This window comes from Phyllobates terribilis, unplaced genomic scaffold (assembly GCF_046119375.1).
Source record: "Phyllobates terribilis strain yellow unplaced genomic scaffold, ASM4611937v1 Scaffold_8__6_contigs__length_399053987, whole genome shotgun sequence".
In the NCBI taxonomy this organism is placed as follows: Eukaryota; Metazoa; Chordata; class Amphibia; order Anura; family Dendrobatidae; genus Phyllobates; species Phyllobates terribilis.
The window spans coordinates 248592568-248610210 of record NW_027362768.1 but is presented as its reverse complement, the minus strand read 5'-3'; the positions used below and the strand labels follow the sequence as shown (position 1 = coordinate 248610210).

The following is a 17643-nucleotide window of genomic DNA, read 5'->3' as shown; positions in this document are numbered from 1 at the left end:
GCACGGGGATAGTTGCAAGTCTGCATCTTCTGATGCGGCAAGGATCACTTCTGATGATTTAGGCAGTGACCTGGGGGTCAGAGATGCTTCCAGGGGTCTTCCCCATGCTGTTCCCATGTCTTTTCAGCACTGTATGCATGTGTCACACAGCACATGGCCAGATAAGATTGTAAAATGTTAAAATGACATTTCCCGGTGAATGCATTTGTCACGGTTGAAAGCAATACAAAAGTGCAAAAACGCATAAAAAATGCTACTTGTCAACATAGCCCAAGGTGTCGAGGAGTATTTTTGTTTTTGGTTATTTATTTTACCTGATACACAAGTCTTTACCCTGAAAAGGATGTTCCTTAACATATTTCACAGGAAAACCGTTTGTTTAGTTTTTGAACGTTTTATTGTGAGCCCGTAAAAGTGGCTTAATACCTCTGACCACGTTGTTGACAGCAGTGACCTGGGGGTCAGAAATGCTTCCTGGGGCGATGCCCATGCTGTCCCCATGTCATTTGAGCACTGTCACTATCGTTTTGGGCACTTTTTAGGCTTTCTACAGACTGCCGGGGGTGCCGCCGCAAAAATGCTCGGGTCTCCCATAGACTAACATTGGGCTTTTTGCGCGGGTCGAGCACCTGAGTATCACGGCGAGCTCGGCCCGAGCTTCGAGCACCCGAGCATTTTAGTGCTCGCTCAACACTAAAATTAAGGAGTTATATTTTTGAAAGTTCTGCATCGCTAGTTGGTCAGGTCTAATCAAAAATTGTTTATCACTTGGGAGCGCACTCCCCATTTTTGTGATGCCTGGCTGTCACTTATCCCTCATAGAGACTCTACCGAGCAATATGGGACTTTACCCAGCTTGGTCCTACATATTTTGGTTAGTTATAACCATGACAGTGAATCTTTCACCACTGTCTTTTTTGATAAAAATGTTTTCTTACCCGGTCTACTTCCCGCAGCCATATCTGAGATATAACATTGTTGTCAACAATCTTTTTCCTTTGGTTTCCAGAGTAGTGTGGAGGGCATCGGACCACGTGGGGCATCAAGTCCATGGCGATACTTTAACTTGCCTCCTTCAACGTGAGGGGGCTTAAAGTACTGGAGAAGAGGGCCCACATTCTTACACTTCTTCATAAGAAAAAGGTACAGATTGCCTGCCTACAGGAGACTTATTTTAAGGAACACCACACCCCCATCTGTAAAAATAAATGTTACACCCATTGGTGCAACAATTTGCAACAATACCCTTGCCAAAAGAAAAGGTGTAGCCATTCTTATTCACAAAAACTTAACACATGAGGTAATCGACATTGTCAATGATCCCAATGCTAGATATATGATTTTTATTATAAGAACAGGAGATAGAATTTTCACCATTATGAATACATATGCTTCTAATCAAGGTCAGGCAAAATTTATCATAGATTTAATAGATAAGGTGGTGTCTATTGTCAAAGGAACAGTTATCCTATGAGTTGATTTTAATCTGGCATTAGACCCTACCTTAGATAACTCGACAAGTAAAGCGTCTTTATCATGCGCGACTATTAAAGGGGTTGTCCGGTACTTTTAAAAAAAAAATGCCAGTGTGTTTTAATGATACATACAAGCTTCTTTCTAATTACCTTGCGCTGCTGATACTGCCTGTGAGCAGCGCTATCGGTGGCCGCTCACAGGCAGCACGTGCCCCCCGTTGACGTCACGTCAAGTGAGGCGTTACTCAGCGCTGGGGTCCCCGCGGTGGTAGCTGGGTGGGGTTATTCCCATGCGTCACACCCAGCATCCACCGCACTCTTTTCCAGGAAATGATGACAGGGAGAGCGCGTGGTGGATGCCGGGTGTGACGCAGGGGAAAAACCCCGCCCACAACCCAGCAGCCACCGGTGCAACGCGGAAGAGGGACCCCCGGCTGCAGCCGCAACTTTTCGGTGATGTCAGCGCCAGCAGCAGCGGGGGTCACGTGCTGCCTGTGAGCCGCCACCGATAGCGCCGCACACAGGCAGTATCAGGAGAGCAAGGTAATTAGAAAGAAGCTTGTATGTATCATTAAAACACACTGGCATTTTTTTAAAAAAATATCGGACAAACACGGACTTCTCAAACTACAACTCTGATATATGGAGGCTCACACACCCATCCGTCAAGGATTACTCTTTTTACTCTCCTTCTCATGACTCCTATAGCAGAATCGACTATATTCTGGTGCAACACCATGCTTTATCATGGCTTCCAGAGACTGACATAGGAACTATGCTATGGTCTGATTACTCTCCTGTGTTTGTTCTCTTGCTGTGCCATCACTTTCCAAGCTAGGATGGACATGGAAATTAAACAAATCACTACTTCTGGATCCGGTTTGCACTCAGGATGTGGCCAATACCATACCACATTTCAGGCGGGACCATGAATCGGACACCTCCTCTCCCACAATAAAATGGGAAGCTTTGAAGTGTGTGCTAAGGGGCACCTTCATGAAACATGGCTCTCGACTGAAACGTGATAGAGCAGAAAAGATCACACTAGCCATTCGTAAGGTGGAGACTCTAGAAAGTGCTCATAAACAGCCTCTTGCCCCGGCAACACTCAGAATTATTAACAGCTTGACTAGAAGCTAAGAAATTATTAGATCTAGCCCACAGACGTTCACTTCAAGTTTGTCGCAGCAAATTCTATGAATTTGTTAACAAATGTGGCCTTATGTTGGCTAGAGGACTGACAGCTCAACAATCCCAAAACCATATTCCCAAAATAAAAAATGCCACAGGCCATATTTTACACACAACAGAGATCTCCACACAATTTCATAAATATTATACTAACCTATATACCTTAGATGGCCCTCCGGACAATACACCCCCACCTGAAAATGCTGTGCCTTTTTCTGAAGATACATCTTCAGCGTCCTTGATGGATGAACCCCTATCAGATTCTGAGTTATCCTCAGCGGTCCAATCATTGGCGAGTGGAAAAAGTCCTGGACTCGACGGGTTTACTGTTAAATTTTACAAGACATTCCTTCCCCTTCTCTCCCCCCTTATATTATCATCGTTCAACCATGCTACCAACATTAATCCATTTCCCCCTGAAACTACAGGGGCCCATATCACAATACTCCCTAAATCTGGTAGGGACCCCCTCCTTTGCTCAAATTACAGGCCTATTTCTTTGCTGAATTTCGACTTAAAAATATACGCAAAAATATTGGCAAATAGACTCCAGCCCCTACTCTCTAACCATATTCATTTGGATCAAGTTGGGTTCCTGGTCGGTAGAGAGGCCTGCGATAACACACTGAAAAACCATTGATATCATTCACTACGCTCAAACAAGAAACATACCTCTTAATACTGTCACTCGACGCTGAAAACGTGTTCGACAGAATACCATGGTCAGCCATCTATAACGCCCTCAAAAAACTCAATATAGGAGAACGCTTTATATAAAATAATGGGTCTCTAATGTAACCCTTCAGTGAGATTAAAGATAAATGGAACACTGTCCCCATCATTCACAATCTCTAATGGAACAAGACAGGGATTCCCTCTCTCCCCTCTCCTGTATGTCCTCGTGATGGAACATTTACTATCATCTTTTCGCGATAACCCCGACATTAAAGGTATCACTATAGGGCAAACAGAATATAAATGCTCCACCTTTGCAGATGATGTCCTTCTATACATTACAAGCCCACATACGTCAATCATGGCAGAAGCGGGTAATTTTGGCACATGGTCCAATTTCAAAATAAACACTTCAAAATCTCAGGCTCTCAACGTGTCCTTGCCAATTACCACTCAAATTTTCCTTTTTCATGGCCATCACAGGGTATAAAATACTTAGGGCATACAATAGTGATCTTTCTCAACTGTTTGACCTCAATTAAAAACCCTTACTTGGTCAAATCCATAAAAAACCCTTACTTGGTCAAATCCATAAGGACCTTAATTCATGGACTGTGAAGGATTTCTCATGGTTCGGCAGAGTAAATATATTAAAAATGAGTATTTTACCTAGACTGCTTTACCTTTTTCAAACTATTCCGACCAGAATCCCTTTAAATTTTTGGAAACATCTAAGTAGTAGCTTTTGTAAGTTCATCTGGCCGACTGGTCGTCCACGTATTCGTGGTGATATATTAGTCAGGTCTAAACAGATGGGAGGCCTCGGTCTTCCGAATTGTAGAAAATACTACACAGCGCCAGTCCATGCCAGAATACTTGATTATTTTCACCATCAACATGGGAAGCTTTGGCTTCATATAGCACAAACTATATGTCCAAGGGCATTAACTAATCTCCCCTGGAACCCACACACCTCAGTCCTTAAACACTCAACAATCCTAAGCACATACTGCACAATCCTATCCCTACGTCGAGACAATAAGATCTTTTTAATTGACCCACAGGGCCCATTATACCCTCTCTCAGACAATCCCACCTTTTTACTGGGGCTATCTTCCAATCGATTTCTGGGTAGAAGTAAATATCGCCCTCTTCACTTTGCTCATGTACTATCTAACGCATCTTTAACCCCTTAACATTTGACGCACTAATACGCGTCAGTGCCCTGGGACTTAAGAGCCAGACCCGTATTAGTACGTCATGGCGATCGCGCGCGCACACACAGGCTGTGCAGGCGCGATCGCCGCCGGGTGTCAGCTGATTGTCACAGCTGACACCTGGTACTATGTGCAGGGAGCGGTCACGCACCGCTCCCAGCACATTAACCCCCGCGATGCTGCGATTGAAGTCGATCGCAGCATTGCGGAGGCAAGGGGAGGTGATCGCAGATACTCACCTCCTCTTCCGGCTTCCAGGGCTGTCTGCCGTGGCTTTCAGGATGTTGCCATGACGACCTGATGTAGTCATGACAACATCCGGGTCACCAGACAGCAGGAAGATTTTTTGGACATGCGCAGTGCATCTCCAAACAATTTTCTCCCAATCCAGCGCTGACAGCCTGCATGACACAGGGATGGTGCTGCATTCCTGTGCCATGCAGGCGATCAGAGAAAAAAAAGTGAAAGTTCCATAGTGGGACAAAGTAATAAAGCATAAAAACTATCAGAAAGTGGAAAAAAAAAAAAAAAAAATTGTAAAAATATTGAAAAAAAAATAATCCACCAAAAATAAAAATATAATGTACCCATCAATAAATATAAAAAAAAAACCAAAAAAACAATAAAAAGTACACATATTTGGTATCGCCGCGTCCGGAACAACCTGACCTATAAAACTGTCCCACTAGTTAACCCCTTCAGTGAACACGGTAAAAAAAATAAATAAAAAACGAAGCAAAAAACAATGCTTTATCACCATACCGCCAAACAAAAAATGGAATAACACGCGATCAAAAAGACAAATATAAATAAAAATGGTACCGCTGAAAACGTTATCTCGTCCCGCAAAAAACAAGCCCCATAGAGCTCCATCAGCCGAAAAATAAAAAAGTTATAGCTCTCAGAATAAAGCTATGCTAAAAAATATTTTTTTCTATAAAATTGCTTTTATTATGTAAAAGTGCAAAACATAGAAATACGATATAAATGTGGTACCGCTGTAAAAGTACTGACCCAAAGAATAAAGCTGCCTTATCAATTTTACCACACGCGGAACAGAATAAAAAAAAATAATTCCTGAATTGTTGGTTTTTGTTTATTCTGCCTCCCAAAAATCGGAATAGAAAGCGATCAAAAAATGTCACGTGCCTGAAAATGGCACCAATAACAACGTCAACTCATCCCGCAAAAAACGAGCCGTCACATGACTGTCTGCCAAAATCTGGAAAAATTATAGCTCTCAAAATATGGCGATGCAAAAACTAGATTTTACAAAAAATGCGTCTTTTAGTGTGTGACAGCTGTCAGTCATAAAAACCCCATATGATTCTGGTATCGCTGTAGTCTCACCGACCCGAAGAATAAGGTCGTCTAATCACTTATACCGCATGAGGAACGGCGTAAATAAACTCTCAGGTTAGGGTTGTGCTAGGGTTAGGGTTGTGCTAGGGTTAGGGCTGGGGTTGGGGTTAGGGTTGTGATGGGGTTGGGATTTTTTTCAAAAGTAAGAAAAAAAGATGACGATATGGCGACTAGTGTTGAGCGCAAGTGCTCGCTACTTGAGTTTGCATCGGGTGTTCTGGTATGCATTGAGTATCGTGGGTATTTGAGTGACATGCTCGAGTCTCCGCCCCATATGCTTCACGGCCCAAAAAACTTTGCGGGGATTGCCTGCCATGCACGAGCGATCCCCGCATGTTTTTTTTTTTGGGTGTCTAATAACAGTGAAACATCCGGGCGGGGACTCGAGCATGTCACTCGAGCACACGCAGTACATGGTGCATACCCGAGTACCTGATGCAAACTCAAGTAGCGAGCACTTGCGCTCAAGACTAATGACAACTTATTCAATATGATGACCTAATGTTATCAAATTCTGTGTCATACCTCTGGGTTCAAAATGTTCACTATACACCTTAAAAAAATCCTTGAGGGGTATAGTTTCCAAAATGGGGTCACTTGTGGGGGAGCTCCACTGTTTAGGCACATCAGGGGCTCTCCAAACGCGACATGGTGTCCACTAACAAATTGAATGGAAAATCGGCTCAAATTGTTAGCGGACGCCATGTTGCGTTTGGAGATCCCCTGCGTGCCTAAACTTTGGAGCTCCCCCACAAGTGACCCCATTTTGGAAACTAGACCCCCCAAGTCACCTATCTAGATGCATAGTGAGCACTTGGAACCCTTAGGTGCTTCACAAATTGATTCGTAAAAATGGAAAAGTATTTTTTTTCCCACTTTTTCATTTTTACGAATCAATTTGTGAAGCACCTGGGGGTTCCAACTGCTCACTATGCATCTAGATAGGTGCCTTGGGGGGTCTAGTTTCCAAAATGGGGTCACTTGTGGGGGAGTTCCAATGTTTGGGCACACAGGGGCTCTCCAAACGCAACATGGGTTCCGCTAATTATTCAAGCTAATTTTACAATCAAAAAGTCAAATGGCGCTCCTTCCCTTCCGAGCCCTGCCGTGCGCCCAAACAGTGTTTTTTCCCCACATATGGGGTATCTGCGTGCCCAGGGGAAATTGCACAACAAATTTTGGGGTCCATTTTTTCTTGTTACCCCTGTGAAAATAAAAAAAATTGGGTCTAAAGTAACATTTTTGTGAAAAAAGTTAAATGTTCATTTTTTTCTTCCACATTCCAAAAATTCCTGTGAAGCACCTGAAGGGTTAATAACGTTCTTGAATGTGGTTTTGAGCACCTTGAGGGGTGCAGTTTTTAGAATGGTGTCACTTTTGGGTATTTTCTGTCATAAAGACCTCTCAAAGTGACTTCAAATGTGATGTGGTCCCTAAAAAAATGGTTTTGTAAATTTTGTTGGAAAAATGAGAAATCGCTGGTCAACTTTTAACCCTTATAGCTCCCTAACCAAAAAAAATTTTGGCTCCAAAATTGTGCTGATGTAAAGTAGACATGTGCGAAATGTTATTTATTAACTCTTGTGTGACATATCTCTCTGATTTAAGGGCATAAAAATTCAAATTTTGAAAATTGCAAAATTTTCGCCAAATTTCCATTTTTTTTTACACAAATAAACGAAGAAATTTTACCACAATCATGAAGTACAATATGTCACGAAAAAACAATCTCAGAATCAGGGGGATCCGTTGAAGCGTTCCAGAGTAATTACCTCAAAGTGACAGTGGTCAGAATTGTAAAAAGTGGCCTGGTCATTGGCCTCGGGGGTTAAGGGGTTAATACCCCTCAACGAGATATTTCAGGACTGCTCTATCCCTCCAAGAGCCAACTATGACTATAGACAATTGCAACATATCTATTCCCATGTTAGAAAAGATAGGGATTTTTACAAATTTTGAAAAACTGTGCCTGTCGTCGTCTCCACCCTTGCACTCCATCTCATTGCTCTACAAACACCTAATAGCTCATACTACAACTATCAAACCACACTATTGCGATGCATGGGAAAGAGAACTGGAAGATTCACAATGGGCTAAATGTTTTCAATTTGCTCACAAAACGTCAATTGCAACCAAAGCTCAAGAGACCTCCTTTAAGAATCTCCAGATGGTACCGGTTTCTCATATTACTTCATAATTGTTTTCCCGCAGTATCAGATAGATTCTGGAGATGTGGAGTGGAAGAGGGGACGATGACAAACATTTGGTGGAGCTGTCCTATTAATAAAAAGAGGTTTCTGGACTCAGGGAATTCAGACAATTAAAAAAAAGACTAGTCTCTCTGTGTCCAACTCTCCTGAATATCTTTTGCTCTTTATCCCAACTAGTCTCATCAAATACAAAAGGTGTTTAATAAGCCACCTTATACAGGCTGCTAAGAATATCATTCATCTCCACTGGAAAAGTACTTCTCCACCTACTCTGGAGGAGTGGTTCTGTGAAATAGCCCTTCTAAATAGGATGAAACATTTGACTGCCCAATCCCCCACTGATTGTGCTAGATACTGTGAGACTTGGAGGGACTGGATTGAAGTCCAGGAATCCGGTGCCTACCCTCTTACAACAGACTGATGTGACCCACCCTTTTCTCTTGTGCATTTCTTCTCTGTCCGGCTCGTGCTCCGTGTTGGTTTGTGCCTGGCTGCACTATGTATGTTTTCCAGTGGATTTTAGTAACTTCATAATTGTAATACTGATGGCCTAAAATGTTCCCTTCCTTCCTATAACTTGATGTTTTATTGGACGTTATACTTATATTCTATGATATATTGATGCGGATATTGTCCTGGTTATTCTTTTTTGTTGTATTTTTGTAATTGAAAATTATTTAACCTTTCAATAAAAAATTAATTTTGAAAAATAAAAGATTATTAAAATACTAGTTTACACAACGCATTTCGGCTGCTTACAGCCTTCACCTGATGACGGCTGTAAGCAGCCGAAACGAGTCGTTTAAACTAGTGTTTTAATAATCTTTTATTTTTAAATAAATGTCCATAGAAGCAATCAAAAAGACACAGTCATTGATTCAATCGTGGCAACAGATGACAGCGCTGATCCTGTTCTCCATTTCTGATTCTTCCACTGTGGGAAACTCCTGGAAGCGGTTTCCCCTGTCTCTCCAGGAATAGCTGCAGTATATTACTTTTGAATCCAAACCAAAACCAGAGTTGTGCCTCAGGCAGCACAACAATATCAGGTGAGCAAGTTTTCTTATGCAACTCACCTTTTACAACTTGCCAGAAACTCACTACGCTTCGATAGCGCCACGTCTTTCTCTTTTAGGATACTCCATACAATAGGCATTTAAAATATAGGTTTACAATTTGAAACATAGTATATATTTTTTTGAGTCGCTACGTCTCTTTCCTTATGTGTCGGCCAGCATTGCAGAACAGTAGGTATCCATAGTTACAATCAGTAGCAACTAGCTAACTAACTATACAAGTGGTCGTAACCATGGAGACCTAAGGTCCTGCAATGTCGGCACATGAGGAAAGAGACCTAGTGAACCAGAAAACTTTACTACATTTCTAAATGGAGGGATTTGCTATTATTATTACTACACTTATAACATATTTGGATAGGATCTTGAAGATTGGAATTACCCTTTAAGGGATTAAAATCTGTGCAAACCATAAGGAACAACATCGAAATCTACTAACAATATGGTATTATACCTCCCTAAAGCTTTGAAAGGTTGACTCTGCTGTCCTCTCCATTCTGCATAAAAGTCTTTATAAAATAAAGTAAAAAGAGGCGCTTGCAAGTCATTCCTAAAGTCATGGCAAAATGGGTAAAAAAAATTCCTACATTTAGCCTGATATGCATTGGTCTGGACACAAAGGGCCCTGTGACGTGCAAGGGAGAGGGGGAAAATATGGTAATTAAAAATATAGGCGGGGATTTTTTGGCGTCTGGGGGATGCCAACATGTGCAAAACAAAGTTGATAAAAACACATTTACCTGCAATCTAACCTCTACTATGGGCCATACAGGTATGTATAGATTTACATTTCTATAACCTGTATGCTCATAGTAGAGGTCTGATATCTCCCAAGGGGCGACAGATTCCCTTTAAGCCTTTAAGGCGTAATTTACCAATGGTTTTCTTGGTAACTGTGGTCCCAGCTGCCTGGAGATCATTAACAAGTACTACCCCCCCCCCCCCCCCCCCGTGTGTAGTTTTAGGCTGATCTCACCTTAATCATGATCAAGGATGAGATTAAGGTGAGATTTTGCATGGTGCCCCAGGTCGATGTCGATTGACAGCCATTTTGTATTTCTTCCATTTTCTTACTATTGCACCAACAGTTTTCTCCTTCTCACCCAGCATCTTACTTCTGGTTTTGTAGCCCATTCCAGCTTTGTGTAGGTCTATGATCTGGTCCCTGACATCCTTAGAAAGCTCTTTGGTCTTGCCCATGTTGTAGAGGTTAGAGTCTGACTGATTAATTGAGTCTGTGGACAGGAGTCTTTTATACAGGTGACTATGTAAGACAGCTGTCTTTAAAGCAGGTAACGAGTTGTTTAGGAGCGTCTAACTGGTCTGAAGGAGCCAGAACTCATAATTGGTTGTAGGGGATGCAATACTTCTTTTTCACTGCAAAATAAGGATCTAATTTATACAATGTGATTTTCTTGATTCTTTTTGGATATTCTCTCTCTCAATGTTAAAATTAACCTACCCTTAAAATTATAGACTATTCATGTCTTGGTCAGTGGGCAAACTTACAAAAACAGCAAGGGATCAAATAATTATTTCCTTCACTGTATATACTCAAAAATACAACTAGTGCCATAAGGTGATTGTCAAAACACATCCCCTGGTATTAATGATTATATATATTTGCTTCATCCCTTTTCTAGGATCACTGTCAAGGATACACAGCTGGGACAGAGGTTGGGGGGTCACGTGGAACCTACCACTGTTACCACTTTATAAAGGGAACGCCACTCCATTGTCTCCTATCGTAAGGACAATGACGCAATTGTCTGACAAGTGATGGACGAGAACACAGCTGCTTCCACTATTAGGCCGGTTACTGGGGAGCCAACAATGAGCGTACAGTACATACACCTCTGATTCCAATGCATGGAACATATGTACATACCCCCCGTAAGGTCACTGCCATCTCCACAATAACAAAAGAAACCACTACTAACTGCCACCACCAACCATTCATATAGGCAGATTGGACACACATTACAGGTAGCATATTGCTTCAGGGGCAGAGTTTACACAGCAAGAGGAAGAGAGCTATTACATTTTATATTTAATCCAGATAGATATGTAGTGTTTATAAAAATATACAAGAGGATATAGAATGGAAACAAAACCATATAAATATAGAATTTTGTAAAACAAAAAAAAGGATAACAGAAGAAACTTAATAAAACTGGTCACAGAAATGGCTCAGAGCTTAGGAGGGAAGCACTCCTCATTTGAAAAATGGACACGCACAGTGGATTATAATATATTTGCAGCAAAAAAATGTGGTAAAATATTTTAAAACTTAAACATAATATTTCACGAATGTAAACAGAACTCAACAGCATTAATATCCATTATTACTGACTATTGTTGCCTTGAGGACAACTATAACTTGCAGCATGTCCTGCAGCTCCTATGGCATGTTGGGAGTTATAGTTCTCCATAGGAGTGGTACAGTGTTTCATGTCCTTAGTTTAAAAAACAATGGTATAATGCTTGCCTCTCCAAGTCTTTTCTCAATCCGCGCTAGACAAGAGTGGGGTTCACAATGCAGGGAGCGGCGCCGCTGCTGCCATGAATTCACTATGGCCACGCTAGACAGGAAGAAGTGGGCAGTCTTCAGGACAGATCACGCACTGTAGTGACATTATAAAAAGAGCAACAGAGACCAGCACAATGCGCAGTCCTCCTGGTCCTGCCACTTTATAACGTCATTGCAGCGTGTGATCTGAACGGAAGACCGCCCACTTCTTCCGGTCTTAACGCAGATGTAGTGAATTCCTGGTGGTGCAGACAGACCTGATGCCACCGCCGCTCCCTGACGAGTGACCCAGCACCACAGTGTATAATGTACATGCAACAGGTACATTGAAACGATAAGACACACCCCCTTCTCCCAAATTTGGAGGGAAAAGGTGCATCTTATAGTCTGAAAAATACGGTAATACAGTATTTTGGTGTCATATTAAACCTGCTGCTGCTTTTATATACCTTTTTATTTCCTATTCGCTTGGGAGATGGTGGAATATCTATATATTAATATGCATATATCTTTTTAATAATTTAGAATTTGAACTGTATATTTTTTCCATAAAAACTTTATTCCAGATTTATAATGAATAAATACATTCTTTCATTTATGTAGCATTGTATAACTTTAGTTATGGCTGTAATATACACTGCTCAAAAAAATAAAGGGAACAATAAAATACCACATCCTAGATATCACTGAATGAATTATTCCAGTTGCAAATCTTTATTCATTACATAGTGGAATGCGTTGAGAACAATAAAACATAAAAATGATCAATGTAAAAATCAAAATAATTAAATATTCCATGGAGGTCAGGATTTGCAATGATACTCAAAATCAAAGTGGAAAATCAAATTACAGGCTGATCCAACTTCAGTGGAAGTGCCTCAAGACAAGGAAATGAGGCTCAGCATTGTGTGTGGCCTCCACGTGCCTGTATCACCTCCCTACAATGCCTGGGTATGCTCCTGATGAGGCAGCAAATGTTCTCCTGAGGGATCTCCTCTCACACCTGAATTAAAGCATCAGTCAACTCCTGGACAGTAATGTGGTGCAATGTGGTGTAGGTGGATGTAATGAGACATGTGCTTGATTGGATTCAGGTGTAGGGAACAAGCAGGCCAGTGCAAAGCATCAATGCCTTCATCATGAAGGAACTGCTGACACACTGCAGACACAGGAGGCCTAGCGTAGTCATGCATCAGAAGAAACCCCGTGCCCACTGAACCTGCATATGGTCTTAAAATGGGTCTGAGGATCTCATCCCGGTACCTAATGGCAGTCAGTTTACTTCTGGCTAGCACATGGAGGGTTGTGTGGCCATCCAAAGAAATGCCTCCCCACACCATAACTGACCCAATGTTAAACCGGTCATGCTGAAGGATGTTGCAGGCAGCAGAACATTCTCTACAGCATCTCTAGATGCTGTCACATGTGCGCAGTGTGAACCTGCTCTCATCCGTGAAGAACACAGGGCGCCAATGTCGAATGTGCCAGTCTTGGTGTTCTCTGGCAAATGTCCATCACCCTGCACGGTGTTTGGCTGTAAGCATAACACCCTCATGAAGCCTGTTTCTGACCGTTTGAGCAGACACATGGATTTTAGTGGCCTGCTGTACGTCATTTTGCAGGGCTCTGGCACTGCTGCTCCTGTTCCTGTTCCTCCTCCACAAAGAAAAAGGTAGCAGTCCTGTTGCTGGCTTTCTTTCCCTCATATGGCCCCATCCACATCTCCTGGGGTACTGGCCTGTGTTCTGGTATAGTAATGTATCTGTTCCATGCTCTGGACACTGTGCTGACAGACACGGCTACCCTTCTTGCCACAGCTCTCAGTGATGTGCCATCCTGGATGAGCTGCACTACTTGAGCAACTACTGTGGGTATTACACAGCCTCCTGCTTCTGTACCTCTAGGGGTGAGAGCAATGACAAAATGCAAACGTGACCAAAACAGCCAAAAAGGATAAGAACAGAAAAATGGTCTGTGGTCACCACCTGCAGAGCCACTGCTTTATAGGGGGTGTTTTGCTAATTGCCTTTCATTTCTACCGGTTGTCTGTAAGTCAATTTCTCCTGCTGTTGTGCAAATGGAACAATCAATGTTGCTTCATAACTGGACAGGTTGATTTCACACAAGTGTCATTGACTTGGAGTTACATTGTTATGTTTAAGTGCTCCCTTTATTTTTTTGAGCAGTGTACCTTATATGTGCCCATTATTATACATCGGTTACCTCTGATATGATCTTCTGTTTTGCCCTACAATGACATACATAACAATTACTCTTTGTCCACACATTATTTGGCAGTAGGATCTTGTGCTATTTAATCTATGTACTATTGTACAATATATTACTCTCTATGCCCTTGCCGGACTGCACGCATACAAGACTTGGACCCTGGTTCCCCTTCCACTGCCTATAGCTATATGTGGATGGTAATGTTGGCTCACGTGGGTCCCATGTGGTCCTGATGTCACCGGACACATGGCGCGGGCGCCAGCAGGCTTCCTGGCTTCCACGGTGACACATGAGTCACCTTAGTTTATTAGTCCTATTGGACGGTGCCTCTTTTTATACTCCGCTTTTCCTTGAGGACGCCACCCCATGATGAAGGCAAACGCCGAAAAGGGCTTTGGCATGGATGCCATTCTTTCTGGGACCTCACCTACTTCTACAAATGTATCCTGCAGTTACTCATTCCTTTTTATTTATTCTCCAATATCATTAAAATATCACCTATGCATGCTAGTACTTAAACAGATGAATACAGCCATACCTGACCTGCCTCCTATTTTACATAATGCATCTACTAGTGCGGGGCTAGGTAAAATAGGAGGAAGGTCAGTGAAGACACAGTGAGCTGTCATAAGAGCATACAGATGAATATGTAAGCAGAGCACAAGATAGAGCGCTCCCCACAGGCCGCCCCAAAGCATGAACATATCATTATCTTCAAACTGACTCAAGTAAAACTTTTTGGAAAGCTTCATGTGATTTGTTATCCAAGTACCTTAATCAAAATATATTTGTAAAGTATACCGTTCTTAGTTTCCTATAAAGAAATAAAAGAAAATCTACTTACAAGGCTGGGTGAACCTTTTGGCTTGTGTATAAAACATTAGGTATATCCCTGAAAAAGGAGCATCTCGTAGCAAGGTGGCAGACAATCCACTGAAAAGACCACGCGCACCCTCAGTTCTGCATATATTCCCCAGAGCTTGAAACACACCACTATATTGATATTTACCACTCTGCAAGAAATAGAGGTTATTTTAACGCAACACGTAGTGTGTAATTCAATACTTTAAACCATTGTTTCCCAAACCCCCATCCTCACAGCCCCAAACAGATCATGTTTTCAGGATTTCCTTAGTATTGCACAGGTGAGAACCTATGGTAATTTCTGATGCCTTGATAATTATTCCATCACCTGTGAAATACTACGTAAATCCTGAAAATATGATGTGTTGGGGACCGCGTTGACTGGAGTTTGTAAAACACTGCTTTAAATGGAACCGCTCTTACTGAATCATGAGCCTGGATAATAATGTTATTTCGACAGCGCCAACATATTGCACAGCACTTAACATTTCAGAGGATGAACAATTGTAGTCAAGTATATTTTTCTCTGAAATGCTCTGGCGTCTCAGAGAAAATATAATTTGAAGATCCTGTACAGCGTTTCTCAGAATCGCTTCAGGTGATTCACAGGTCTCTCCCTATGTACCCACATGGGAAAGACCTGTCAATCCACTACTGTGTGCAGAGAGAAGCTGACTGGGGGAAGCGCTGGGTTAGACACGTTACTAAGTCTTTAAATTATACATTCTCAAACACCACAGCATTTCAAAAATAAATTTACCTAGTTTCATTCATGCTGCCAGGCTCTGATTTATGCTGTTTAAAGTCTGAGCAGCACTAATCAGCTGAAAGGTTCCCTTTAAACACAATAATATTATTATAATAATATGTTTCACTTTTAAATACAACATTGAAACTTTAAGATATTTCTATATTTCTGCTTCTAAATTCAAAATAATCAGTATATTAAATAGTTATACACAAGTCATAGTAAGTGTTATTAAAGAGGCTATCCAAAACAGTAAATCAAACTCCAGGGATGTGTTTAACCTCTTTACCCCCAAAGGTGGTTAATGACCAGGCCAATTTTTACAATTCTGACCACTGTCAATTTATGAGGTAATAACTCTGGAACGCTTCAACGGATCCTACTGATTCTGAGACTTTTTCGTGACATATAGTACTTTATGATGGTGGTAAAATTTATTCGATTTGACTTGTGTTTATTTGTGAAAAAAAAAATCAGAAATTTGGCGAAAATTTCACAATTTTCAAAATTTTAATTTTCATGCCCTTAAATCAGATATGTCACACAAAATAGTTAATAAATAACATTTCCCGCATGTCTACTTAACATCAGCACAATTTTGTAACCAAATTTTTTTGGGGTTAGGAAGTTATAAGGGTTAAAAGTTGACCAGCGATTTCTCATTTTTCCAAAAAAGTATACAAAAAACATTTTTTAAAGGCACCACATCACATTTGAAGTGACTGAGGGACCTTAATGACAAAAAAATACCCAAAAGTAAAACCATTCTAAAAACTTCCCCTCTCAAGGTGCTCAAAACCACATTCAAGAAGTTTATTAACCCTTCAGGTGAGTCACAGGAATTTTTGGCATGTGGAGGAAAAAAAATTATTATTATTTTTTTTTTTTTTTTACAAAAAAAGTTACTTTAGACACAATTTTTTTTATTTTCGTAACGGTAACAGGAAAAAGTGGACCCCAAAATTTGTTGTACAATTTCTCCTGAGCACGCCAATACATATGGGGTATTGGAGTGCTATGTTTGGGAACACGGCAGAGTTCGGAAGGGAAGGAGCTCCATTTGACTTTTTGAATTTAAAATTAGCTTGAATAACTAGCGGACACCATGTCACGTTTTGGGAGCCCCTGATGTGCCTAAAAAGTGGAAATCCCTCACAAGTGACCCCATTTTGGAAACTAGACCCCTCAAGGATTTTATCAAAGGGTATAGTCAACATTTTGAACCCAGAGGTTCGACACAGAATTTGATAACATTAGGTCATCATATTGAATAAGTGGTCGCCATTAGTCTTGAGCGTAAGTGCTCGCTACTTGAGTTGGCATCAGGCACTCGGGTATGCAGCCAAGTATCGCGGGTGCTCGAGTAACATGCTCAAGTCCCCGCATGTTTCACGATTGTTAGACACCCAAAAAAAACATGCGGGGATTGCCCTGCATGACAGGCAATCCCTGTGTTTTTTTTGGCTGTATAACAGCCAACATATGGGGAGGAGACTCGAGCATGTCACTAGAGCACCCGCGATACTCTATGCATACCAGCATTTCCGGGGTTAATGTGCCGGGAGCGGTGATGCACCGTTCCTGGCACATAGTACCGAGTGACAGCTGTGAGAATCCAATAGGTCCAGGGCACAAAAACGTATTATTAAGCCCAACGTCAGAAAGGGGTTAAATCAATAAACTCCGACATACTTATTTACTCTGCAGCAAGGATTGAAACAACACAACAGAGATATCTAATGATGTGCTGTTTTAGTCACCTGACTGATACATCACAGGCCTCAGGTGACGTCTTCTGGTTCTGTTGCACAGGGGAGGCTGTGCTTGATCCATGTTGTTTAGAGCAGGCGAGTATGATTAAGTTTATTGTTTTAACCACTAAACGCTTTAGACTGTTCTCACCTTCATGACCAGGCCAAATTTTCTAATTCGGACCAGTGTCACTTTATGTGGTAATAAACATACCCAGGCAATTCTGAGATTGTTTTTTGTGACACATTGTACTTTATGTTAGTGGTAAATTTAGCAGGGCTGTGGAGTCATACCTCCGACTCAGACTCATTAAT

General features: G+C 41.5%; 1 protein-coding gene across 1 annotated transcript in view; it reads right to left on the bottom strand.

Annotated features, from left to right (window-relative positions):
• The window catches only part of SLC25A38 (solute carrier family 25 member 38), a 157055-nt gene that overhangs the window by 55093 nt on the left and 84319 nt on the right, over positions 1-17643 (bottom strand). Inside the window, exon 4 of the mRNA XM_073644124.1 lies at positions 14810-14978. Within this exon, the coding sequence (XP_073500225.1) occupies positions 14810-14978 (169 nt within the window). The remainder of the gene's footprint in view (positions 1-14809; positions 14979-17643) is intronic.